Consider the following 27,266-nt stretch of genomic DNA (forward strand, 5'->3'; position numbering starts at 1 on the left):
GTTCAGTTGTTTCTCTAAATGACTTTGTGAGACATGTGGAAGAATATTTTCCTTTGGATAGGTTTATCTGGACTTAGGTTCTGTAAAGGATAAAAGACTTTAATTGTTCCTGTTAAATGAAAATGTAAGCTAGCAATTTTTGTCTTATTTACAAATTTAGCATTACTGATGGGCTTAGAGTTCATTCCAGACTACGATTTTTGTTCGCTTGAACATAATCCCAACTTGGTCTTGGAAGGAAATGTTCTTCATTGGTTTATGCTAATTTTGGGCTGGCAATGTTTTAATGGGTATTCTAAGCTTCAATTTATGTTTTAAAAACCATTATTTGGACAAGATAAAAATTTATTTCTGTGCTGAAAAGTTGTTTTCTTTTTCTCTATGTGAATTTGGTTTCTGACTTATTATCTTGCTTTTACCTTCTATCAATGGGCTACACTGATCTGTGACCTTCTAAGAGTGTACTCCTATACGTAGTGGCTGATGACGGCCAAATAGTTGGGACAAGTCTTAACTGATGATCTATGTTACCTTCAACTTTCAAGGTATGAGCCATCTTGTCTCCGATACTTCATGTGAAACAATTTAAATGCAAAGAGTGGAGTCTTTGCTACACCCAAGTTGTATCCTTTTCCATGTCCAGGTAACATAGCTGATATGACCATGGTTTACAGTATCGGACCTTATCGTATTGGTATCAGTCAGTATCAATACGATATAGTCCGATGCAGTACTTATTTATAAAAAAATGCTTGTATAGACCGATACAGTCCTGTACGGGACCAATACGGGTCTGCTATGGGACTGATACAGTCCAATATAGGTAAGGTACACCTTCTTTAAGCCTGTAAAATATAAACTGTGAGTGAGATACGAAACTGAGAGCAACCGAAGGACTTGGAGACTTGATTTTCTCTTCGAAATGAGTTATAGGAAATCATTTAATATAAAAAATGACTATAATCTTCACAATTTCAACAAGTTTCGGGGATTTATAATGTTCAAATCATGGATTAAAATAGATTTCTATGAAAAAGCAGTAAAGTTGCAAATCTCTTTTTTTTTTTTGGTTATGCATAATTAGATTAGGTAAAATGACTCAAATCCTTGCATCAAGCTGATATATATATATATATATATATATTTACGTATTGCATATTAAGGTGTTGTATGCTTCAAAACTGTATTTTATATGTATCATAAGCACATCCATGCATATCTTTAGCGTATCTTGTGTCTCTCCAATATGATATGATATATCTCTTAAAATCACCCTTCTAATACGATACTTGATACCGTTACCGATACTTTAATCCTTATATATGATGCTAACAATTGAATTCAGTGGAGACTAAGACTCTTTTGAAATTCTTTTTTTTATTGGGGGGGGGGGGTTGGAGGTGCATGGGGAAAATTGTATTGTCTACTTACACCTTCATTTTTGTATCTGGTTCCCTCATTTCCTGTGAACTTGTCATTAACTTATTTGATGTTTCCTTAACTCCACCTTTTGGGTTGCAGTTGTGCCCATCCCAAAGGAAGTTCCTGATACCATCGAATGGGAATTGGGATCACATACAGGTCAAGGAGCAATGACAAGTGAAAGGAAATTAGGTTCTAGAAGTGCTGAAGTTCCAAAAGCTGCTCTAGTCTCTGTTCCTTTTGATGGGGGCAGTGATAGTGTACTGAAGATGCGACCTTTGCATGGGTAAACTTTTTAACAGTTACCTGTTCTATCCTTTTTATTTTCATTCACTTATTTGGTGAAATGTTGTATGCTTTTTTTGGTTTCAAATTTTTTTTTCCACTATGTACTTAAGGTTATGTTTTATGTGTCACGTTATTTGCCTTTTGATTTCCAACTATCATCCTTGTGAATGTAGGGAAGAGTTCTCCATTTTGAAAATATTTATCCCTTTTTTTCACTATCGATCACATGACTGCTTGTTCTCAAAAATTTATGGGCACAAGATCCTAGTTATGCTCACTGTTGAGTTCTTGCACACCAATATATGTATATATGAATGAATTTGTTTGTATATGCATGCGTGTGTTTTTTCCTGCACGCTCATGTGATTAGAAAAAAATTGCACCTGTTCTCATCTTGTGGACGATGGAACTGCTCGAGGATCCACACATTCTTTGATGCTGATGATGATGAATTTGTTCACTTTTTCGATCAGTACCATTAGTTATGCCTGCACGCTCATGTGAATTGAAAATTTTTGCACCTTTTCTCATCTTGTGGATGGTGGAACTGATCTAGGATCCACACATTCTTTTTTTTTTTTTGATAGGTAGATCCACACATTCTTCGACACTGATGATGATGAGTTTGTTCCTTTTTTGATTAGTACCATTAGTTTATTTACTGGTCATTGTTGCTTAGGATTTAATGATTTAAGAAGATATTTAGATGAAAATGGGCGTGTTTACTTTGGTGATTTGATTTTCTAATCTCTCCCTCTCCTCCCACCTGGATTTTTTTTGCCAATTAAGTCATTTATTTTGCTACTTAAAACTTATTTCAATCCTTTGTATTAAGATAATACCCATAGCTTCACCAAATATATGCCTAGTTATCATGCATTTAGTGATCATTTTGTAGGAGGACTAGTGGCCCAACAAGGCGCTCTACAAAAGGACAATGGACTCCTGAAGAGGTAACTATGTATTTTGACCGGAAAACTAACATAATATTTCTGTAATTATGTTTTTATTTTCTATTACTCCTCTGTAACTATCAAACTAAGGCTTACAAGGTTTGGTTTGTCCTAGAAGATATATTTGCCGCTGCCTTGGTCATGTGCTGAAAATTTGATGACTGGATGTTACTCATTTTCTATAAACATTGGAAACTCTCCTCTGACTTTTCATAGTAATTCTTCCCAAGTAGTTTATAGTAGCAACTCCACATGACCCATGGGTTCTGTGGATGATGGTAGACTATGCATTTTTCTGTTTTCATCTACATTTGAGCGGTTCGTGAACCTTTTGTTTCCTATATTTTCAATGTTGTTTTCTCTATTTTTTTTTTTTTTTTTTTTTTTATATGCCCCGTGGCTTTGTCTTAATCTCTTCTTTGAAGTGTTACTAATGGCGAGTATATTCTGCACTTCCAAATTATAGGATTGTGTACCTCATTATATGTGCACTTTTGAACTTATCTGACAGAATCATTTATGCTATGTTGTTGTGATTGTTATGTATGTATTAATATCTTAGAGCTTTGGACACTGACATAGTGACATGATCTTCTAGTATGGAATGTTGGATGGCAACACCCCACAATTTAGAGGAGCGATCACACCTCCGTAAATTTAATTTGTCAGTCCTGCTTCACGTGTTTGGATATCTCCATAGTTGTCATGGCAACTAGGTGACCCCCAAGGCGTTGGAGGGGTACATAGGCGACAAAGTGCCGCATGTGGTATATAAGTATATGTAATATATCAATGAAAATTTTATATAACTATACTTATATGCAACATAGAAACCATACCAATGCAAAATTATCTAATTTTTTTTAGTTATAACTTATTATGAGAAAGACAACATATAATAAACAATACGTAGAATGTAATATAGGCAAATTCACAAAAAACAAAACAATAGACATCAATCAATGCAAAATCGTGGAGTGTCAACAAGGTGTGTTGTTACCTTGGACTCAAGAAAGAGCATGGACGCCTAGGCGGCACCCTTACAAGTGTGGATATCTCTGACATAGGTGATCCAAGTTACATACTTACAAGTCAAAAGTGAAAAAAAACAGCCTATAATTGGGAATGTCTGACACTTGGATTATCGCTGAGTGTTTTATGTTTTCTTACCTTGATGTATGTTAGATTAATAGGTAATGTCAAGGTGAAAAACTAATTGTAAGTAAAACTAAAGGGAAAATGATGTAGCACAAAATAAGAAAAATGTTATGAAGACAGAAAATGAAGAAAAATACAGGATAACAAGGGTCAAAGAGGACCACTTAAGTCTGGGTTTCCTTTGGACTCTCTCACCCAAGTGTGTGACTCCTCACCATTAGAGGACCTCAAACTCACAATGGGGGCTCACCATGGCACACACACCCACAAGTTCCTAGAATACAAATGATCAACTCTATCTCTTCAAACCACAATGGTGGGGGATAGGTAGGATGAACCCCAAGTTAAGGCTAAACACCACTCTGACTGGATCCCAAGTCAATGCAAAACAGAAAGGTCAACAAAAGTCAACCTTCTCAGATGTAGGTCAAACTTTAACAATCACTCACAAACAATTAGAATAGATGATCTCGAAATACAATGATTATCCAAAGTTTAGATTAAGACTAATTAGAGAATAGTCAAGATCTGCAACACAAATTCAGGAAATAGGAGAAATCTAATTACTAGAAATCAAAGAAGCAGATCAGCTAAAAAAGCTGGCCAAGTTCCCTTCATGGCTGGATTTAAAGTAATTAAAGACACTTCAGTTCTGAAACAGACAACAGGCAGAATCAGAAGAACTTTAATTAAATCAGATCATTGATCAGAAATTAACCCTGGTTGAAGGAGGTAGTGGTCCTTGAATGGCCCAAAAATTTGGTGGACAGATTCTTCAGTGCAGAATATCATTTTCAGTAAAAAGGCCGAAAAAACAGAGCAACCGAAATGTTCAATGGGGAAGGTTTTTCTGGGTTTTTAATCCTGAATATTGGCGCTAAGACGGCAACTTAAAAGGAAGTTCTTCCACACCAAACTCAGCTTAAAACAGTCTCAAAAGTAAGCTTGATACATAACAGACAAAACAACAATTGCGCCGGGGGGGGGGGTTGGGGAACAGAATAAGAAGAAGGATAGATTAATGGCTTCTGACCAAGAACAAGGATCAGAATCTCACTTTCCTCCAAGGATCTCCCACCCTGATCTTAATCGCACAGCACTCCATTGCAAAACTTCTATTAATCATAAATCATGTGTGAGCCAATAGTTCTTACAAGCTATATATAGAAAACTAAAGACTAATAATCCTAATCTGATTAGGAAATTCAAATCATATCGTTAGTAACAAACATAAGTGAAATAGGAAACATAATCCTTGAAGGAAAACATCTCACGCAAGTGAGGGACTTCTAATTGAATTAGGAACTTAATTTAAAAGCTATTTAGCTAACTAATGAAGCAAATCCCGTATGCCCTACCTTCTACCCATATTTTTGTAGGTCCATTACAAAGAGAACACATGGGATCAAATCATCAAAGGCTCAACACATACATAACCCAACCCTAGGGTCATTTCCAATAAAATATGCCCTTTAGCTGACTTATCTGCATCACACAAGATACATATACATATGTAGGGGAGGGGAAAAAAAGACATTTAAATGTAGCCATTGGAATATAGTTGTTGGAAAAGAGCCATTGGAAATGTCTTGGAAAAAGTGCATGAAAGAAAGTGGAGTGGGAATTAAATGCTCATCATCGTAACTACATCAGAAAAACATATTAGTGCATGTGTTGAGATATTTTATCATTGTTAGTTAAGCAAGTCAAAGGAAACAAATCAAATAATTAAGAAGAAGTAGCATAGAAATGAAACATCGCAAGTGGTATGAGCTAGCTTATAGGCAATAGACACAAAACAGTTTCCAACATGAAACATGTGAACGTGCAATAGATATACAATCCGAAGTGTTTAAAAACTACACTACATAATGAAGTCTTCTAGAGCTTTTCCTGTTAACTTTTTCATACCAATTTCCGACTTGTGTGTGTGTGTGTTTTCTATTTTTTTTTTTTAAATTCTACTTAATCTTTGTGTCATATGAAGTAGAAAGTTGACACTATTATCTTTTCCCTACACGTTACCTATTTAATTTGTTTGGTTGTTTTTCCCTGCTAATTTTTTGGTTTTATGTAAACCTATTTCTTGTGTATTTTTGAAGTCTATTTTCATATTCCCATCTTTTTCTTTTTTTCAAGCTTTTTTTGGTTTTATGCAAATCTTTTTCTTGTGTTGGTATCTTTTGATACGAAGCTTTGTTTTCCACTTAGGATGAGCTATTGCACAAGGCTGTTCAGCGCTTTAAAGGAAGAAATTGGAAAAAGATAGGTACTCCTCGTTCAACTGATGTTAATGTCATATTTTTGTACTACTTTCTGAAATCTATATTCGGTGATTGAATCTACATATTTGAAGTTTCTCCTTTTCTATGTGTCTGATTAGCATGCGAAAGAATGATAGTCTTTTCATCATTCAGCATAGAATCATTAATGTGACAATCATAAGCTTGTTGTATTGATTTTCAGTTGATGATCTACTGATGGGCTTTTGGTGATGCGGATCCGGGGTTCCAAAACCTAATTCAGATTGCTTATGAACCACCAGCATAATAGAAGACTTGAATAAAATGATTTGATGGCAAAACCCATAAATAAACTGAATAATAAGGTGTGGCAATACCGTAATTTATTAGCAGCTCACACTATAAGAGAAGGCACACAAGTGGGGTGTAACGTACAAGGGGGAAAGGGGTAAACTTAGAATGAAAAATAAAACAAGGGTAAGAGGTAAATAGGGGGAGAGGGAGGGGTAGTTTTATAATCAAACAATTTAAAAGATAAAAGACAATAACGAAATAAACAAAGATAGAAATAGAAGGAGGAAGAAGAGGTATTGCAAGGAAGAGGGGAGAGGGGGGGGGGAGACATCGCACAAGCACACCACAACTTGACCATTCAATTTATTCTCAAATCTGCTACTATCGTTGGTTACAACTTGTATTTGAAAGGAAAACAAAAGATTCTTAACCAGACTTGTAATAATTGAAATCGATTCCAACAAGGGAACCTAAGATTGACTTAAAAGCGAAACCAACTCAATCTCTTAATCGACAGAAATAGACTGATGAATAGAGTTGATAAAAAATGACATTACTAGAGAATCATTAGTGATCCATTTGTCCTGAGGGATACCCTCTGCAGAGGGTTTCTTTGATTTTCCTGTAATGGTAAGGTAGGTAGATCTGGACCACATGAGGTAGTTAGTTCCCTCTAAATTCATAAAGCTAGCACCAAAAGGCACATAGTCATTGCGACCTTGCCCATCAAATCCTGAGGTTGCCGTGGTTACTTCAGATATGATGGCATAAGGAAGAAATTGCCAATGAGTAGGAGAAATACCAAAACTTCAAAATAAGCCGTCAGAAAGAACCCAAAAAACTTGGATCAAATTGCCCTATAAGGGTAATGAAGCATTCCTCCAAAAATTGTCTATTTTTGATGAAGAATTGGTGAGATAGGAAAATTAGGGTTTTGGGAGATAGCCCTAAATTTTCAAGAATAAGAAGATCAAACACACAACCGCAGATAGAGCCACATGGCTGATTGATCTCCTATGTAAGGGTGAGGAAGGTCTCATGCAAATATCAACTGATTTTAAGGGGGAAAACCCAAAAATCAATGGTATCAATTTTTGGGAAATCATAGATAAGGATGGGCTTCAATCTTGCAAGTAGTGATGAGTCCTTCTAGGTTCCTGTACTTGATTTTCAATAGGTGGAAATTTGTTCTTAGAAGTAGGAAGAAACAAACTCCAGAAAAAAAAGAATAAAAAAATCGCAGAGAGGGGAAGAACCTTAATCAAATTTTGCAAGGTTTTGGGGTTTAAAACATTGAGGTAACGTATAGGGCAGCAACTAGATTCATATGAATCACCTCATTAATGCTGCCTTATGGGGAATTAGGGAGACAAGGTAGGAGAGGATGGAGGCTTGTGATTTTTGGTAGAGGAGAAGGGAAGGTTGAAAACCCTAGATCAGAAAATTAGCCTATGATACCATATTAACAGCATGAATGGGGAGAATGCTTGAATGACTTAATTGATCATACAAGCCCTTTATTTATAACCAACAAAGAAGAAGGAAAAATTTCAAGTATGCCCCCCTTTAGCCGCCCCTCATTAAGTAGGGTCGGTGGAAGGGGAAAGAGCCAACGTGCCCTTGCGGCACTTAACTACCTATTCTAACAAAAACAAAGGGAGAGAGTGTTCTGTCCAGGAGTGCGTCTCCTGTGCACCAGCATGGGGGCCAATAAGAGTGCATGTGGAAACATCAACATGGGTGGGAATTTTGTCTTTCATAGGGGGCTTATTAGTCATTTCACAGTAACCTTGCTCCCGGACAGGCTCTTTTTTCCCTAAATAAATTTCTACTTACAAGATAATATATAAAGATAAGATATCCTACGAACTAAAAGACCCAAATTGGATCTGGTTCATCTCCGTCTGGATTCCTTTACAGGTTTGGGCCGGTCCAAGGAAGTGCAGCTGCATCGCTTGGTTTTTAATTGGTGGTTTAAATGTTCTTTGAACATTCTAGCTGAGATTTCATTTATTGGCCTTTTGATCATGATGTATGGGCAATGGGCATGGCATATATTGGTTTTGTTGAAGAGACATGTGAAAAGAGGGAAATTAGTGTACCAAAGGGAATAGTGTGCAGTCATGGACTTTGCTATTCAATAAACTGTTGCTCTGGATTCTGAATATCTAGTTGAACTTTGATTTTGGTCTTGTAATAAGCTGGTTAAAATCTCTTGTACTTTTGAAATTTTGCTTTTGCTTTTGTAACTACTAGTGTCTAATGGATCATAGTTGGAAATGGGAAAAATAAAGAAAATGTCAAATTTCAATGCTCGTGAAACTAAATTTCAAACTGTTGGATACTTGCCAACACTTGGAGATTTGATGATGGTTCATTCTGCTGCAGGAAATCACTATGTACTTCTCTGATGTAATATGATGCATTTTTGTTAGTTATTTTGTCTGGAAAGCCAATGTTCACAATTTCTACTTAGAACTGTGTTGCAACTTCAATTGGTCGGGTAATATCAGGCCAGGCTGGATGATCACCTGTGCCTGTGACCTAAGAACAGAACCCCACCCCTTGGGAAACTGGAGCCAATTTTACTTTAGCCATTGCCAATTGGGATAGCTTTGAGTTAGGCTTGGTTAAACCAAATTTACCAGACTGTTACTAGTATGAAGGAATCTTGGTGATCTCCATATGCATAAAAAGTCATTTTGGTGGACAAAAACTGCTTCTTTTTTATGTACTGAAGAAAAGAGAAGGAAATGTGTTCTTTGAAGAGTCAAACTTTTCCTCTTCTTGTTGAATCTTGTAGGCCTTTTGTACCCAAATCTTATTTATCAAGATGAAAGTACATCTTATTTTTTATTATATTTCTCATTTTCATTTAGTCTAGACTCTATGGGCTAGACCAAGATGTTAGCACATTTCATGCTCAAATTTTCGCCTCAAATACTGTCTACCAATCCATATCCATGTGTAGTTTTTTTTTTTTTTGGTTTGTGATATTTCCATAGTAAATACATACTTTGAAAAGAGAGGAGCATTTAGTAACCTTTAAAAGTAGGCATTATGGCATTATAGTACGCAAATGGATTTTTATCTAACTAGGACCGATAGGTTGTTATGTAAGGATTGTAAGGCTATACCAGGGGAGAGCCTAGACCACACAACATTGATTACTTGTCATAGATATGCCTCAAAACGCTAAATCGTAAGAAAGGTGAGATTACTTGCCCTAGGTTACGGTCTTGAAGCTTAAAAGGAGAAGATTTGAAATCATTTATGGATAGCTTGGTCAAACAAGGAAGTTGGGACTTTGTTGAAGACACTAATACGATGTGGAGCAAGATGACTACTTGTAACAATAAAGTTGCTAAAGAAGTCCTAGGCAAATCTAAAGGAAAACGACAATAACATAGAGAAACTTGGTGGTGGGGGGATGATGAGGTTCAAGCTGCCATTAACACTAATAAATCTAGTTTTAAGACATGGTAAATGATTAAGCATGAGGAGGACCAAAAGATAAAAATTTGCTAGAAATGAAGCTAAGAACATTGTTGGAAAAGCAAGGGTGAAGAAGTATGAGGATCTATACAATAATTTGTGCACAAACGAAGGGAAATGGCTATCTATGAAATAGTTAAAATGAGGGAAAATCATGTAGTTGATCATCTAAATGGGCTTATTTTAGTGGCAATAAGCTTCGGGCTGGGTTATATATGTCGGGCCTTTGATCTAAAGGGTTTTCTCTTTAATTGGCCAATAATATGGGTAGAGGCAAAAAACCCATGCTCTCCGGAAGGTCTCAAGTTCGAGCCTCCTGGCTGTTACCTACTTCCCTCCCTACCTATCAAAAAAAAAAAAAAAAAAGGGTAGAGGCTAAGCGTACATGATTAGTCAAGTAAATGTCTTTATTTATTTATTTATTTATTTTATTTAGTGTTTTAGTTAGGTTGGATTAGGGTTCTATAAGTCTAGTCCTGTTTTAGTTGGTTTCCTTTATTATTTCAGTTTATGTTACCTAATTAGTCTTTTCCTTTTTATTGTTTGAGTTTGTTTCTGAGTCTTCTATATAAGTTTGCAAGGGGGGGTCCAACATTATACACAAATTTTGATTTATGAGGAGCTTTTCCTTTGCTGCCTATATCATGGTATCCTCTTCCTTGTGTGGATCAAGGTGTGAATCCAATCAACTCCTTGCAGCAGGAAGCCCGGGTGCCATTGCCCCCTATAATCCTTTCTTTGAGGTACTGTTTTGCAGTTATTTTCACTGCTGTTCTGTCCATTCAACTTCCTGTGATTCCCCAATCCTATCTTTACTATGAGTAGTCCACATTAGTAGTTCTGACCATTGGATCTGGCTGAAACTTTCAGCATTGATTCTACCCCATAAAAGGGGCACTCTACCAGACTTATAAGCAGTTCTGTTTGGTTGATCTGATTTTATGCAAGTTCTCTTAATTATGGAAAAATTTCGCTCTGTTTTCGATCTTGTTTGGTACTGGTTTTAACTTTTAAAACAGAACCGGATTAGAAAGGAAGAGTAGAGATTTCAACCATATCAGATGCATTAAAAGTAAGGATGATAAAGTACTAATAAGGATGAAGAAATTAAAGAGAGATGGAGAAACTATTTCTACAACTTACTAAATGATTACATTTCGAGTAATAACGTTATGGGAGGTGGCAATTACCATTAAGATACCACGTGTTGTAGATATATACGAAAAAATTAGGGTGCCTGAAAAGTAAAAGAAAATTTAAGGGACATGAAAGTAGGTGGGCACCAGGTCCACATGGGGTTCCTATACAAGTGTGAAAGAACTTATGAGTATGTTGTTTATCTTGGTTTACTAAGCTATTTAATAAGATTATGAGCACAGGAAAGTGACAGATGAATGAAAGAGAAGCGTTGTAGTTCCAATTTATAAAAATAAAGTTGATATTCAAAGTTGTAATAACTGTAGAGGCATTAAACTTATGAGTCATAATATTAAATTATGGGAGATAGTTACTGAAACTCGCCTAAGACAAGAAACTAATTATGGTTAACCATTTTGGTCTTATGGCAAGAAGATTGATGACAAAAGCTATTTATTTACTTAGGAGACTCATGGAAGATGTAGAGAATGTAAGAAATATCTCTATATGATCTCTATTGACCTAGAAAAAGCTTACGACGGAGTTCCTGGAGAGTTAATTTGGTAGGGATTAGAGAAGAGCATTTCAAGTAAATATGTGGACATAGTTAAAGATATGTATAATGGTGTGGTAAATAGTGTAGGATCTGTGGAGGGGGGGGGTGGGGATATGGTAGTGATTTCTCACTTAGAATTGGGTTATCTCAAGGATCAGCTTTAAACCCGTATTTGTTTGCAATAATTATAAATGAATTGACTAGAGACATTCAAGATCCGGTGTATAATTTTTTCTGATGATATTGCGTTGGTGGATGAAATCAAAGTAGGGATAAACGCCAAGTTGGAATTATGGAGATCAACCTTGGAGTCAAAAGGTTTAAGATAAATAGAACAAAAACAAAGTATATGGTGTGTAGCATTAGTGACAAAAGGATGGATATTGAGGTGGTGAAAATTGATGAGAAGGAGATACTGTAGAGTGATTATTTTAGGTATATGAGCTCAATCATAAATAAAGAGAAATAGAGGATGATGTTACATAGAGAATTAAAATAGGATGGAGGAAATGGAGAGACACATCCGGAATGTTGTGTGATCGATGTATTCTTTTAAAACTTAAAGGAAAGAAAGTGAAGCATACCCTTGATAGTTGGAGCTTTGGATAGTTTTCTCTTCTTACATATCGATGGAAGAGGCTTTGGCTATATATAGCCTTATTCTGCCATCCTTCATGCGACTGCCACGAGCATTTTCTTCATTTTCAAATCTAGATCTCTCAAGTGCATTTGATTTTTGAGCCCATCTTAGCTGGAATTTTCAAGACAGCTAATGACCTACATAAGACTAATATATTCTACATAAATCCTTAAAACTTTAGGACAAACTAGACTAAAGGACAATCTAAAAATATATAGCAATTTTAACATTCCTCCTTGATGTATTTTTCTAATATTTTAAGCATGTTTCGTAGTAACTCAAACTTGGATCTTGGAAGTGCTTTGGTGAAGATGTCTACAATTTGCTTCTCTGTCTTGCAATACTTAAACTTGATCTCCTCATGTTGATACTTCTTGTAGAAAGAAATGTTTGATGGCAACATGTTTTGTCCTGTTATGAAATACTGGATTTTTTTTTTCCATTGCGATTGCTGACTTATTGTCACAAAATATTTGAGTGGCTTCATTCTGATGCTCTGCCATGTTACAAAATATTCTCCTTAGCCATATTACTTGGCATGTTGGACATTAGAAATATCACCAAATATTTCTTAGCCAAATCACAAAATATTCTTCAATCTAGAAAAATACTGTATTTTTGTAGATTGCCCTAGAGTGTTAAGGATTTATCTAGAATTTACTAGTCTAATGTAGGCCATTAGTTGTCTAGAAAATTCCAGTTAAGATGGCCTAGAAAGTCAAATGTACTTAAAAGATCTAGAATTTAAAAATGAAGAAATTGCTAGTGGTGATGGAATAAAGGGGCATGGAATGAGGCTATAAATAGCCAAAGTCTCTTCCATCGAAATGTAAGAAGAAGAAAAGCTGTCCAAAGCCCATATTCCTTTCCTAATAGCCCTCTTTTCTTCCAACTACTGCTTGCCATAGCCAGTTGTTCCAGTTGTCATCTTTATCTGAGGTGCAGGAATTAAAAAGCCTCTTCACTTTCTGAACAGCATCTCCACTTTTGACTAAACTGCTCCTCCATTCTCCTATTTCCCATGTAAACATACAATTCCATTTGCGCCCTTTTCTATCCCTGTCACTATCAATGTAGCCATATAGCCTTGTGTCTGAAGTAGGCTTGTACCGTGTACGGTACTCCATAGTAAACCGTACAACCGACAATGATGTATAAAGCGGAATGTTGGGTAGTAAAAAAAAAACATCATATGGATAAATTTTGTGTAGCTGAGATAAGGATGTTGAGTTGGACGAGTGGTAAAACTAGAAAACATAAAATAAGGAATGATCATATTATAGCTGATTTGGAGTATAATTTGTGAGAATGTCGGTTGAGGTGCCATGGACATGTGCAATAGAGGTCTTTAGATGCTCTAGTATCAAGGAGTGATTTGATTCAGATTGAAGGAGCTAAAAGAGCCAGGGGTAGACATAAATAACTCAAGAAGAAGTGGTGAGGAAAGACAAGCATATCATAGGCCTTGTTACTTGTATGGCTTTAAATAGAGCTGATTGGAGGGAAAGGATCCATGTAGCTGACCCCATTTAGTGGGATAAGGCTTAATCAAGTTGTTTTTTGTGTGATTGTGTTGGATATACTATTCTATAAATTATCTAATATGTTTAATTGTGCTTCTTGCAGCGGAGTGTTTCAAAGATAGGACAGATGTTCAATGCCTCCACAGGTGGCAAAAGGTTTTGAATCCAGAACTTGTCAAAGGTCCATGGTCAAAAGAGGTGTGCTGCTCTGGAACTTCTTTTTGCATCTTTTGCCAATCACTTTCCTTACTACTTCTGTATCTTAATGGAAAATTTTCTAATTGCTGAAATTATCCTTTTCTTTTCAAAGGACATTAAAATGGACCTTTTGATGTACAGGAAGATGATATAATAATTGAGTTGGTGAATAAATATGGGGCGAAGAAGTGGTCCACCATTGCTCAAGCATTACCTGGGCGTATTGGAAAGCAATGCCGCGAAAGGTATGATTATCACTTTAGGATGAATAGGATATTGTTTTCCTGAAGTCAGTCAATGCTTATGGTGTAGTTTGTTGGGATATTGGACATGAATCTCAGGCATATAAATCTGTGTATCAGTGCTTATTAGTTGTTCACAAATATTCTGAATTCTATTCATCAAGCTTTCTCCTACTAGCTGTTTGTCCTTCCAATCCAATTAAGAATCAATGAGCAATGCATCCTTAGCTCCCCCCCCCCCCCTTTTTTTTAAATCGAATTTACATATACAAGAGATCAGATTATGATATTTTGGTGGTACTATTGCTGTCAGTTGATGAGTTTATTGCAATGATAGTGTTCATACAAAAAAGGGACAGCCATATGTGAACCACACTTTTGTTCTGTTGAAACTACTTTCAGAGACAAATGCACAACATATCATCAACAACAACGAACTGAGCTTATCCCAACTTACTGGGGTCGGCTACATAGATCCATACAAAACAAAGTATGGATGTCACTGTAAAGTGCTTTCCTGCCTGGCTAGTTCTTGATGTGACTGATGCTACTCTGTGATGTGAGGGGTTGTTAACAGAGTAAGAAAGATTAATGTGTGGAAAGAATTGTTTGCTTTTGGGGCCCACATGGGTTGCTTTCAAGTTGGTGTTTATTTTTTAAATCTTTATATCGGCTAGTTTAGGGGGGCAGCTGAAATAAGTTATGAGTCAGTATTTTAGTGAGAGATTAAAAATTCCCCAAGTTAAGTAGTTTTTATTTTTCATTTTATTTCCAGAACTCTCCGTATTTCTTCTTCAATTAATGTGAGGAATATTTCGTGTTTTACTGTCTTAGAGGTCTTTAATTCTCTTGTCACGTTAGGAACTTGAGCTCTTGCTGAGTCTGCAGTATGGCTTCTACTTTCCTTGTTATGGTACAGTTGTCTTGGTTTTAAGAATGTCATGACACGAATATACCACAATCCCTTGTTTTCATGTCGAAATAATGATTTTCAGGTGGCATAATCATCTGAACCCTGCAATCAACAAGGAGGCATGGACTCAAGACGAGGAGTTGGCTTTGATTCAAGCTCATCAAATTTATGGAAACAGATGGGCAGAGTTAACAAAATTCTTGCCTGGAAGGTATGCTTTCCTGCTGTCATTCTCGAGAAAGTTGCTACTTTCCTAGTTCTCCTCTTGATTATCAGAGGGCCAGCATTTGTCTTGATAACTGAGCCCCTATTTTGGTCTTCATTCGTTTTGCAAAAGTATGCTGCTTCAATTGCTTAGATGCTGGTGCATATATTTACTTATTGTTCAATCTATTTTGGAATTACATTATTATGTGTTATGCGTTTCTTTATGAATATTCAAGTATCTTTTTGCCTATGTGGCTATCAGGACAGACAATGCAATAAAAAATCACTGGAACAGCTCCGTAAAAAAAAAGTTGGACTCATACTTGTCCTCAGGTTTACTTACAAAATTTCAAGGTCTGCCTCACGTGCCCAAGCCAAACCAGTGCATGCCTTCATCCTCACTGGTGACACAACAGAGCAGTGGAGATAATAGTGGCCCCAAAGATGTGGCAGAAGCAGAGGAAATATCAGAATGTAGCCAAGGTTCAACTGCTGTTGGTTGCTCCCATTCCGAGCATGACATGGTTCATGCGGTTTCAGTACAAGCACAAGAAGACTTTAGATTGACAGAGGCAGCTAGTCAAAGAATGGGGCAAGGCTCTAGTATGTCATCATGTTCCAAACAGTATTATACATTTGAAGATGTTCCAGAAATACCTCAAGAACTGGCAATCTCTGTCAGCCCTTCTGAGCAAAGCATATTCCCTGAAGTTGGAGGCTCCGACACTAATGATTGCCATTTCAGTTCACATGAGTTACCTCGTACCTGTTCACTGGAAATGCTCCAGGAAACACCAGGGTTCTTTGAAACATCAGCACAGTGTATGACAGGTGTTGATGAAAACCACAAAAGAGTATCTGCTCTGTTACAGGACTCTCTGGGTTTCTGTGCTTCTACTTCAATGGTAAATATGGTTGCGGATTCTGATGGACAGGAGAATGTGTCAATGTCTAAAGGTGATTGTTGTGGGGTTACAATTTCAGAGTCAGGCATTAATGGATGCTTTTCTTCAGGTAATCGGATTAATTGCTCAAATACCATTGACATGGATAGATGTGTCAATTCATTCCTTTGCCGATCAGACATTCAGAGTTCTGAAGCTGATGAAAGTTTAGCATCACGGTCATATTATCCAGCAAGATTTTCTGATATGATGGAAACCTCAACTTCTCAGTCTCTACCAAGTGTTCCCCCTCTGCTTTGCTCGGGGGATGGTAAACTTATACATTATAGTGAATGCAATGAGCTAAAAGACATGTCTGCTGGAAGTCATATGATGGAAACCTCAACTTCTCAGTGTCTATCAATTGTTCCCCCCTTGCTTTGCTCCAGGGATGGTAAACTAATGCATGGTAGTGAATGCAATGAGCTAAGAGACATGTCTGCAGGAAGTCAAGAGTCAGGGCTTATTCCAAGATCATGTGACGATTTCATCTATCTTAATGTCTCTACAAGTTCTTGTGATGGTGATATGGACAAGTTTTGCATGGACACGGAGCCAGATCAGTCAAAGGATGATTCAAAATCAGTTCCTGTCGACATTTTTAGTTCCTTGACTTCTGACACAACAGGAATTCTTCCTTGCATGGATGAAAGCCCAAATGCACACACAGAACATCCGGATTCAGAAGCTCTATTTTATGAGCCTCCTCGATTTCCAAGTTTGGAGATTCCTTTCGTCAGCTGTGATCTCATTCCATCTGGTGGGGATTGGCAGCAAGCATATAGTCCCTTTGGTATACGCCAACTTATGATGTCTTCTACGAACTGTTCTTCCCCATACAGCTTATGGGATTCACCAGCTCGTGATGATAGTCCTGATCTTGTCCTAAAAAGTGCTGCCAAAAGCTTTATGGGTACACCATCGATTTTGAAAAAACGGAACCGTGAGCTTTTATCTCCTTTGCAAGAAAGAAAAAATGACAAAAAGCTTGAGAGGGACACAAATCAGGGATCGCTTTGTACATCTGCACTGGCCGGATATTATTCGCGTCTGGATGTTGTTCTTGATGAAAAAGGGGGTCACAGGGCTTCTTTATCTTCAATTGAGGAGATTCTTCTCTCTCCTTCAGATAACCAGAAAACAAATGCTGGAGCCTCTATTCAGGATAAGGAAAATTTGGACCATGCTTTTGAAGCAAGAAAAGATGGTTCTGCATTTCAAGAAGGAAGGGTTTCAGAGAAAAGTTTTGATGGTAGTACTCAGGAGAAGGCAAGACAGGGATGTAGTGATGTGAGTAAGGTTGATGCTGCCTACTTATTTTTTATTTTTGTTCCGAATAAGTGGAATGTCAAATTTACTTCATCAGAATTGAATTTCTCTGAAACCTTACTTCGGGCTGTTTTGGCATGATTTCTAATTCAATTTCATGGGTTCAGTAATTGAAATTATGGTGTTTGTTTGTTTGTTTTTTTGTTTTTTTTGTTTTTTTTGTTTTTTTTTTTGTTTTTTTTTTTTTTTTAAACTATATTTATGAGAATTTGAAATCAATTTCATCTGAAAAAGTGAAATAGCTGAGGACCTGTTTCAATTTTGAAATTAATATCAATTTTAAGTCTATTCTGTGCTCCGCTTTAATGAACATGCGTTAATAATAGGGGTAAATGTGTCATTTGAAATGTCTAAAAAGAAATGAAAGCAAAATCAATCTATTTCGCCGCCACCACCACCCTCTTCCAAAGAAACATAAGAGAATCTATTCTCAGAAATTGAACTACTAAATGGATTCCTTATTCTCGAACATTTCAGATTGATGCAGCCAAAACAATTTCAATTTCTTGAACAAAAATCTATTTATTGACTGTTTCATGAAATCAATCAGAAATCCTACCAAATCAGGCCTCCATAGTAAGCGAACTCTATTTATATGATAGTTCCTAGATGTAATGAAATTGATCTATCAGTGGGTTTTATTTGCAGTCTGTCAACCTCAGTAATACATCTTCTAGTCTTGAAACTGCTTTAGTTGTTTTCAGCTGACTTCATTGAACTGTATATTGTTATTTTCTGAAATTATGCAGTATCTGTATATGCTTTGCATTTGAGAAGATAGTAACAAGCTTGATCTAGTTTACTGTGGTACATATTTTCAACTCGAGCAACAAACTGTGACATTGACACTCCATTTAATGGAATCTTAACATCTTATACAATTTCTTGTATGAGAAAAATATCCGCACTTTCTTCCAGACAAAGTGTTGGTTAGATTTATTTTTCTGTTTTCACTGTCATTTTGCAATAATCAGCTTATCCAGGTACATTCTGTCCATATTGTGCACTTGCTGGGGCTAAAATGTTTCTAAAGCTATACTTCATAGTACATTATAAACCTTCTGGACAGATTTTGGTGGTTTGCTGAGGTCACTGTTTTGATAGTAACATATCTGTTTTGCCCAAGCTACATTAAAATCCATATTCAAGTGTTATCTTCTGTTTTATCTATAAAAAATGGTTTCCAATTATATTATCTCTAAATATTTGACTTCTTGCTATCCATTTTTTGGGAAGTTTGAATGAGATGTTAATTGATTTTGCTTGTATGGAATCCATGACTCGATGAAATCTATAATTGATTAGGGTCTTAGGGATGCTTATTGGAAGTAGCATGTGCTGATCTGTTAATTGCTGTTGGTCATGCTGCTGCTTTGCCTTAGTTGTTATTGGTTTTTCTTCTGTGGCTCTTCCTTATGTTGTTTACTTATTTGTTTCTAATATCTATTTTGATATTATAAAACTTCTTACCAGGTGCAGCAGCCTTCTGGAGTTCTTGTTGAACAGAATGTCAATAATGTGATTTTATTTTCTCCTGATCGAGATAGATATCCATCAAACAAAGCATTGAGTGCAGGTACCAGAACTCCAAGAAATCAAAATTCCAAAAGTTTGGATACTGCATCAAACCAAGGTGGCCATTTAGAATCTTCATCAGGGGATCGTTGTCTTTCTGTATTTGTCTCTCCTACTGTTCGAGAAAAGAGGCATGAGAAGAATTTAACGCCACTTGTATCTGCACAATGTGCTGAAACTGGTGGGAATGGTGTTGATATTGAAAGCTTCAGCATGTAAGACTCTTATCCCTTTTATCCTCAATTGTGTCGCTGTCTGCTTTGTACTTCATTTTGGTACAATTGCTTATCCCAAAAGCTCAAGCTTTTAGGGAGCTCTGATATGCTTCATTAATCACACTAAACCATATCTGATTTCTCCGAAATTGAGGTTTATTGACCTGCTTTATTAGAAGAAGAATCCTACAAAGTATAACTTTCCTTTTGAAGAGTCCTACTTGTATAAGGAGTTCTAAATAACTGCACCAAAACTGATTCGATGGGTCTTAAATTAAGGTTGATTGACTTATCCTATAAGCATAACTAGTATACAAGATATGGGCTGAGTCCAACAATGGGAAGATGCCATTTTTGAAAGTCCTAACATCACAAGGACTTTCTATGAACTTGTCTAGACTGGCAGGAAATTTTTGTAGATGGCATAAGCTGAATGATTAGCTTGAATGAAGCACCATCAGTGTTCAGAACACACGCATTGTGCCCTTGTTTTTTGTTTTTTGTTTTTTGTTTTGTTTTTTTTGTTTTTTTTTTGTTTTTTTTTTTGTTTTAACAAACAAAGTAACACATCACGAATACAAGCAGCAATGATTGGCTGGTTGCTGCACACACCACACATCTTGTACTCAAACTCTCCAACCAGACTTAACAGGTACCATTTATTACATTGACTAATAAATCTTTGATACCATGTTACAACCACTTATCACAAAGCTTGAGCTTTTGGGAAAGGCACACAACAATGTATATCAAAACATTTAATGGTGCTATTGTGACCTATGATTTTGGATAACTACCACATTTTGGTTTTAGATGTTGTATATATTAGAGCATGGAATGGTCTGAAAATGCCATTTTTTTTTTTTAATTAATATTTGAACCACATCCCTTACTCATGTTTGGCTAAGGCACTATTTGATGTGTCTAGAAATAGCAGAAACGGCACCAAAAACGGTTTTTCACGTTTCCAGAAACAAAAACGGATTTTTTGGTGTTTGATAAACCTGTTTCTCGAAATGTTTTTTGCGGACATAATGCCACTAAAAAATCCAATAGTATCATCGGATGCCCAAAAGGGAGAGAGGGTTCAATTGCCTCTTTTTAGGTTTAAATAGTTGAGAGATTTATCGGTCACAATAGCCTTTTTTTCTCTCAAATTCGTTTCTAGAATTGTAAATAGACATAAATTTTGATTTATGTTTCTAGAAACGGGTGAAACAGAACAACTTTGGCACCGTTTGATAACGATTTTGCCGTTTCTATTTCAACAAACGGCAGAAACAGAAATTCCTGTTTCTTGGAATAGAAATAGATTTGAAGGTGTTTGATAAACCTCGTTTCTAAAAATGTTTCCTGTAGGAAATGGTGTTTGATAAATGTTGTTTTTGGAAACGTTTATCGCATGAGTTGTTTATTTTAGTCATGGTTAACCCAAATATGTTAATTTTGAAAAAAACTCGTAACCAAACAAGATAGTATATAGTGCAAATATTCGAAATATGGCAAATGTCTAACATCAGTTTCAGCATTTGGTCATGATCGTCTAACTACCACCTTTGTTTATGTCCATCTTCTTAACTGCATCCAGGATATCAGTATATATCCTACTCTTTTCCTCAGAAATATCCATCTTGTTTTTCAATACTCTATACCTCTCCTCTTCAACTTTGATTGCTCTTTCCAAGTACCCCCTCACAAAGTCAGAGAATGGTGATGATGGAGAAGAGTGGCCTTCAACCGTCGAATTGCTTGTTCCACATTCGGATGAACGCGCAGTTGATGAACTGCAATCACTAAAAATCCATCAAAAAAACATGCATCCTTGATCTTGGGCCTGTAATTAACTTGAATTGAATTACAACAATAATTCGCAAAACATATACAATAGGTTGTTTAAAATAGTTATACCCCAGTAGATTTAGGACCACCAGAATCGACGATTAAAGTTCGTTGAGGTCTTCGCGATGTGTACCTTACACTGTCTTTCACCACTTTCACATAATCGAAATTCATCTACCCACATAAAAAATTCATTGTCTCGAACACTTGAAATACGCTTTACCTCTATTAGGCCTTTGTTTTGTTGTGAATTTATCGCACAAACCATTACAGTATTCACATCTAGCCAGTTCGGTGTCACTTGAAGACATCTGTAGAGCACAAATTCTACTTTATCAAATTAAAGTATCATGTCAACTGAAAAAAATAGTATTAGTAAAGGCCTTTAAAATCACATTCAATAACATATATGATAGCACAACACCCATCCAATATAAATAATACTGTGGAAACAACAACATTATCAAGTATGAAACCACAATAACCTGCATGCTACATTACTCAAAGCTTTGACAAATGTATAACACATCTCGACTATCATCGACAAAATTTACGATCCACCTAATGGAATCATAGCCATTCTCCTCGATCTAACCAATTAATTAGCTATATTTAGGCATACTAAGGACATTTCTCTCGCTGAGCGTCTCTGGGTCGTATCAGAAGTTGAAGCACGGTACACCATAGGATCAGGATTCATAGGGTCCTCAATAGGTTGTTCACTTCCAAGCTCATTAAATAACTGATCTTGAATTGCCTGTTCCTTGATGTAATTGTGGAGCCCACAACAGGCGACTATGATTTTTGTCTGATCTTCTATATCGTATGCCTTTATACTCCTTAAAATTTGGAATCTATTTTTCAAGACACTGAACGTTCTTTTTCTAACATTCCGCAGTGACGAGTGTCTGTGATTAAACAATTCTTTTGCTGTTCTAGCCCTAGGTCTACCCTCACCATAATCCTGTAAGTGATACCTTTCTCCCCGGAATAGCACCAAATACCCCAGTTGATTTGCGTATCCTGAGTCAACCGCATAATACTTGCCTTGTATTAGTATGGAAACATGTACGAGATTAGATATGTACTCCATATCATACATATACAAAATGACAAACATAAATTCATAAGATATTTATACCTGGTGGCGGATGAGGGAACCCTAAGGTATCATTCGTTCCTGCTTCTTCAAAAACCTTGGCGTTGTGTGCACTACCTTCCCAACCCGCATACACAATCGTGAATCGCATGTCGAATGAACATGCACACATAACGTTCTGTGTGATCATACCCTTCCGATTTTGATACCTTGTTTCCTCCAACCTAGCTACGATGGCACTGATATGGGTGCCATCAATAGCTCCAATGCAATCCTGGTTTTTAGTCCATATATGTTAGTCCAATTAATTGTGTAAAGTGCATCGAAATTTCAGGCAAAACTATGAATAAATTTGTTCAATCCAGATAGTAAGTTACTTTGAAATATGGATAGAACTTTGGTTTGTTGGTAATCTCTGAAGGTACCACTTGGAAATTCGGTGGCCTAATTGTCTCATGCCACAGATGAAGCATAGCTTGTAAGACCGTGTGGAAAAGCACTAATCGTCTGTCTCGACCTCTGAAATCTCCATTGTGTTTGTCTATTACTCAAACCTTGGCCTACTATCATGAGAAACATTGCAAGTTGCTCGTCTACTCGAATGTAATGGGTGTCTTCTAACCAGCATCTATGTACCATTCTATCTCGTAGATTGAGGAAGACATGTCTTTCAACTCTAAACTCGCGGTAGCACACGTCTGCATGTCCTACGAGAACCTCAGCTACCATTACAACTCCTGTGCGACTACTATCATTCAGAGGTTCTCTCATCTATATGTACTTAGCAGATTTTGGAATTGGTATAATATAACCATTTCGTTATCATCACTAGATGACCCTGTGATGTTGGTATCGGGGTCATTTGACATCCCTGTAATTATGACCACATTCAGTATGCCACAAACTTAACTAGGCTATATGTAATATGACTAGCATTACTTGAAAAAAAAAATAAAGGAAATCCCAAAAACCACATTCATAAACCTAGCTACGAAGGTCCACAAACATTTATCTTACTAGTCCATATCACATATTACATATTTTCAAACCTTGGCGTAAAAAGCATGCACCTATCATGAAAGCATCATAAACCACAACCTTCTACATTACTGTCTATATGCTGAGATACCTACCATCATGTACTAATGAGTTAAAAGACACCATCCTCTAATCTTAAAAGCCTAATAAGTCTCAATCATTACCTTTCTATATATATGTAAAAATATACATATTATCCTGTAATAAGTAGGTACAGGATATCATCAAACAATCCTGTAAATCATCATAAATATAAACCATAACCATTACATGTCAATATGCTATTATATGTAACAAAAAGCATATACCAATCCAACATAAAGCCATAAAACATATGCAACATAAGTCAAGTGTCAACATCCAAGTCAACATAATAAACGTATGTCAGTACGAAAGTCATATAATAGTCCTAGAAAAAAAATCAAGTCCAACTAATTTCCGAAAAGACCATGCAATCACCAACTCAACCAGCTCACGGGATATCCTTTAAGTGCCGGATCATCCATAGCTTCCTATTAGGCCTAACTTCCACGAATGACAAGCGCCAACCAGAATCACTATGTATCTTACGCTGAGCCAACCCATACAAATCTGATGGAAGATCTTCTAAAGTGTTGAGGAGCTTCTAACAACTCATTATACTATATGGCCCGTCGTACATTGGATCAAGAGGTCGGACAACGGCTGAAGTGGCAGAGGAGTTTCCCTTCTCCATCCTCCATCTCACAAACTCTCTGAAGTCCTGAGCAGAGTTCGTGACTGTGCATGTCTGGCTTTTCCTCCTACGATCCGTAGGAGTTCTGTCAAGCTGTCGCTTAGGAGGAGCTGATTTGTTGGGTGAGCCACTACAACCTTCACTTTTATCAGGTTCAGTCTCCTGAAAATCATCATCATCAATAACGAGATTAGTGGACCTAGGAGTAACAACTGTAGTCTGTGATGACCCTCTATCCCCACGGGCACTAGCGTCAGAGAATATCTCTAACAACTCTGGCCACCATGGTAGACCATTTCTTCTATATTTAGCCCACTCTTTGTTTTCCTGTAATCCAAAGAGTTTTGTATAAGTAATCAACACGACGAATGTCAGTAGTACATTTTCATACATCTATAAACCAAATAAAATATTCATACCTTAATAGCAGATTCCCATACAGAATCTTCAGCTGTAGCAATCCTAGCATTTGCATCCCATCCGAATCTTCTTGTTTTAAACAAACGCCTGAAGCTGTTGTACTACCTACGTAACTTGTTCATTTGTTACGCAGTTGCTTCCTCGCAAACTAGCGATTGAATTTGGATTCTAACCCTGTCGCAATATTTTCCCATCCTACCTTTGTGAAGGTGGAGTTGGTCTTTTGACCTTTCCTTACATTCTCAACCATATGGTTGATTAATGCTCGTAGCTCAGCCTCATTTCAGATAATAGTACTGCTTTTGGGGGTAGGGGTTCTTGGAGATCTCAAAACGCTAAACTTGCATAATTAATTTAGCAAACATTGCAAATATGTAAATTAGTTGCATTCACATAAATTGTGCTTATCCGAAACGAAACTTGGGGAATAGAAAGAATCCTACTTGCAACAATTTAACTACTATCAATGAGATAAATAGAAGTTGTGTTTGAGGGGGAAAAAAAAAGGATGTGCAGAAATATCCAATGCATTATGTTCACATTTAAACACTCAAACACTGGTTTAAATACTTTCAAAAGGGAAGTTAAAAAAAGAAGAAAAAGAAAATCAGACCTATAAAAATACCAACATCAACAAAACAAGGCATATAAAACAAAAAACAAACAGTAGGAAAAAAAAAAAAAGAAAGAAAAGGAAATGAATGACTAACTAGCATAACAAATGTTCATTTTCATTATATTCATTGTATTGAGAATGAAGTGTATGTCGAAAATTAGAACCGGATCAAGTCATCAAACAATATAGGGTAAGGATATTGGCAACGGATTAAGCTCAATACAATAAAATGACAGCAAGAAGAATCATATATCAAGAAATAAACATGCAATCCTTAACAGTGTAGAAATTAACTTTCTTTTTTAAGCAAAGCATTGATGTCAAAGATTACTTTGAGGTACTGGGAGATAGAGAGCTGGAGATAATAAGTAGAATTTACAGGATAAACTCATAGAAGGTTTGAAACAATGACATAGGGCACCAATGCATAAATATAACAGTAAAGGCTTCACATCTTATGAATCTTGGTCATAATTGAGGAGTACCTGACATTTCATTGACATTTAATCACTAGAGAAGAATAGATATTGGCAACAAATAAAACACAGCTTCCACAAAAATATTTCAAACATGGAAATTATGAATGAAACCATGGATGTAATTGTGGCAAACAGTTTTCACTAAGCATAAGAAAGAACCATAACAAGGACATAATATGAACTTTGTTAGATTAACACCTCAAAATCTATTTCCAAACCAGACCTGTAGGCAATTGAAATAGCAGAAAAAAATTTAACCCTCTTTCTACAATTATCAATAATCATTAGCAACCCCTGGTGTCTGAACCCAACCAGCTCCTTAATGAGATTAAGATTTGAAGTGGATATATCCAAAATCCAGATCATGATCCGATGATCCATTGACAGGTCCACCATAAGGTAAAGATTGGGAAACAACAACTTCATAGCTAGCTAGCTACGTACCTTCTATTGTTGGCTTGTGATAATTGTAATCATGATAAACATTCTTATTGTCAAATTTAAAAGATAAAATAAAAGCTATTGTGAAAACGCCATATTCTTTCCCTGCTAGTGACACAAAAGACATAAGTCTGCTTTTAATTTAAAGGTAGATATATAAGAGGCCAACCAACCAACACAAAGGAAGGACAAAAGATTTCAAAAGAAGCAAAAATGATTTTTTTCACAACCTCACCACCCCAATCTCCTTCAGCTTTGACGATCAGATCAGATCAGATCTGATCAAACTTGAAAGAGTCCAGAACATAGTTAAGCCTTCCCCTGCATTTTTCTTCATTGGAAAAGGCTGCACTTTTCTGATGACAGGACAGAGACTTTTAAAGTTTGGAAGAGATAAAATGGTACAGTGGAAAGGAAAGGAAATAGTCTTCTTCTACCCTATTTTTCTATCATGTGGAATACTGTGGAGTGGGCTCTTTTGTTTTAGCATTAAAAGCTGCTTTTATATTTATGAGAAACACAGTGAAGTAAAGAAAGATGGTATTTTTCAGCTTTGAAATCTAATGAGTAACTGAGCAACCCTCTTCCATCAAAATTTAATAATCTGATGGGTTCCTCTCTGTTTTCTTGCATATAATAGCTAAAACCCAGAGAGTTAATGGTGTTAGGATATCCAGGTGGTGGTGCTACTCCGGTATAGTTTACGCTACCTATTTAGTGATGTGGGTTTTATATAATCTTTGAAATTGTGGGATGAAAAAAAAAAAGGAAAGAGTAATGGACAACAACTGGGTGACTGAATATAAAGATTATAACCAATAATTGACTGAATATAACAACCTAAACTCTGGCGTCCTTCATACCCAATATATGAATATAAACATCAAATCTCTAAAATTTCTTCATACATATCAACTGAATATTATCTATATACTCTTAATTTTTTACTGTATGTTCTCAGAGAAAATGGTTAGAAGAATGACAGAAGTAGGCAGAAAGCTTTTGAAAATAGAGACATACTTGAATCTTTAAAGCAAACAAAGGCCTAATGAGTCTTCAAAAACCAGTGATAGCAGATCACTCTAGTACCAGAGGATTTAACATACCTTGAGAAACGTAGGGTATCCAACGATCTTGAAATGCTTCCCACTAAATCCGGTCGCACAACGAAATTAGGTTGAACAATCGAAGGTAGAAGAGACCAGCGAAATTGATTCCTTAAATTGTAAATGGGTAAGGAACTGTGTTAGAGAGAGAGAGAGAGAGAGAGAGAGAGAGAGAGAGAGA

The 27,266-nt window shown here is 36.3% G+C and overlaps 1 protein-coding gene across 3 annotated transcripts in view; it reads left to right on the forward strand.

The window, feature by feature from the left end:
- LOC122059283 (transcription factor MYB3R-1-like) overlaps positions 1–27,266 on the forward strand; it is a 36,946-nt gene that overhangs the window by 715 nt on the left and 8,965 nt on the right. Inside the window, exons 1-9 of one of the 3 annotated variants that reach the window (XM_042621995.1) lie at positions 503–545; positions 1,522–1,708; positions 2,609–2,663; positions 6,033–6,090; positions 13,813–13,907; positions 14,049–14,152; positions 15,145–15,273; positions 15,532–17,512; positions 19,016–19,332. In XM_042621995.1, coding sequence (XP_042477929.1) covers positions 518–545; positions 1,522–1,708; positions 2,609–2,663; positions 6,033–6,090; positions 13,813–13,907; positions 14,049–14,152; positions 15,145–15,273; positions 15,532–17,512; positions 19,016–19,332 — 2,954 coding nt within the window. In that variant the 5' untranslated portion in view covers positions 503–517. Of the gene's footprint in view, positions 1–502; positions 546–1,521; positions 1,709–2,608; positions 2,664–6,032; positions 6,091–13,812; positions 13,908–14,048; positions 14,153–15,144; positions 15,274–15,531; positions 17,513–19,015; positions 19,333–27,266 lie in introns of those variants that run through there. The other 2 variants (XM_042622002.1, XM_042622009.1) reach the window with 2 other exon arrangements.

This window comes from Macadamia integrifolia, chromosome 2 (assembly GCF_013358625.1).
Source record: "Macadamia integrifolia cultivar HAES 741 chromosome 2, SCU_Mint_v3, whole genome shotgun sequence".
NCBI lineage: Eukaryota > Viridiplantae > Streptophyta > Magnoliopsida > Proteales > Proteaceae > Macadamia > Macadamia integrifolia.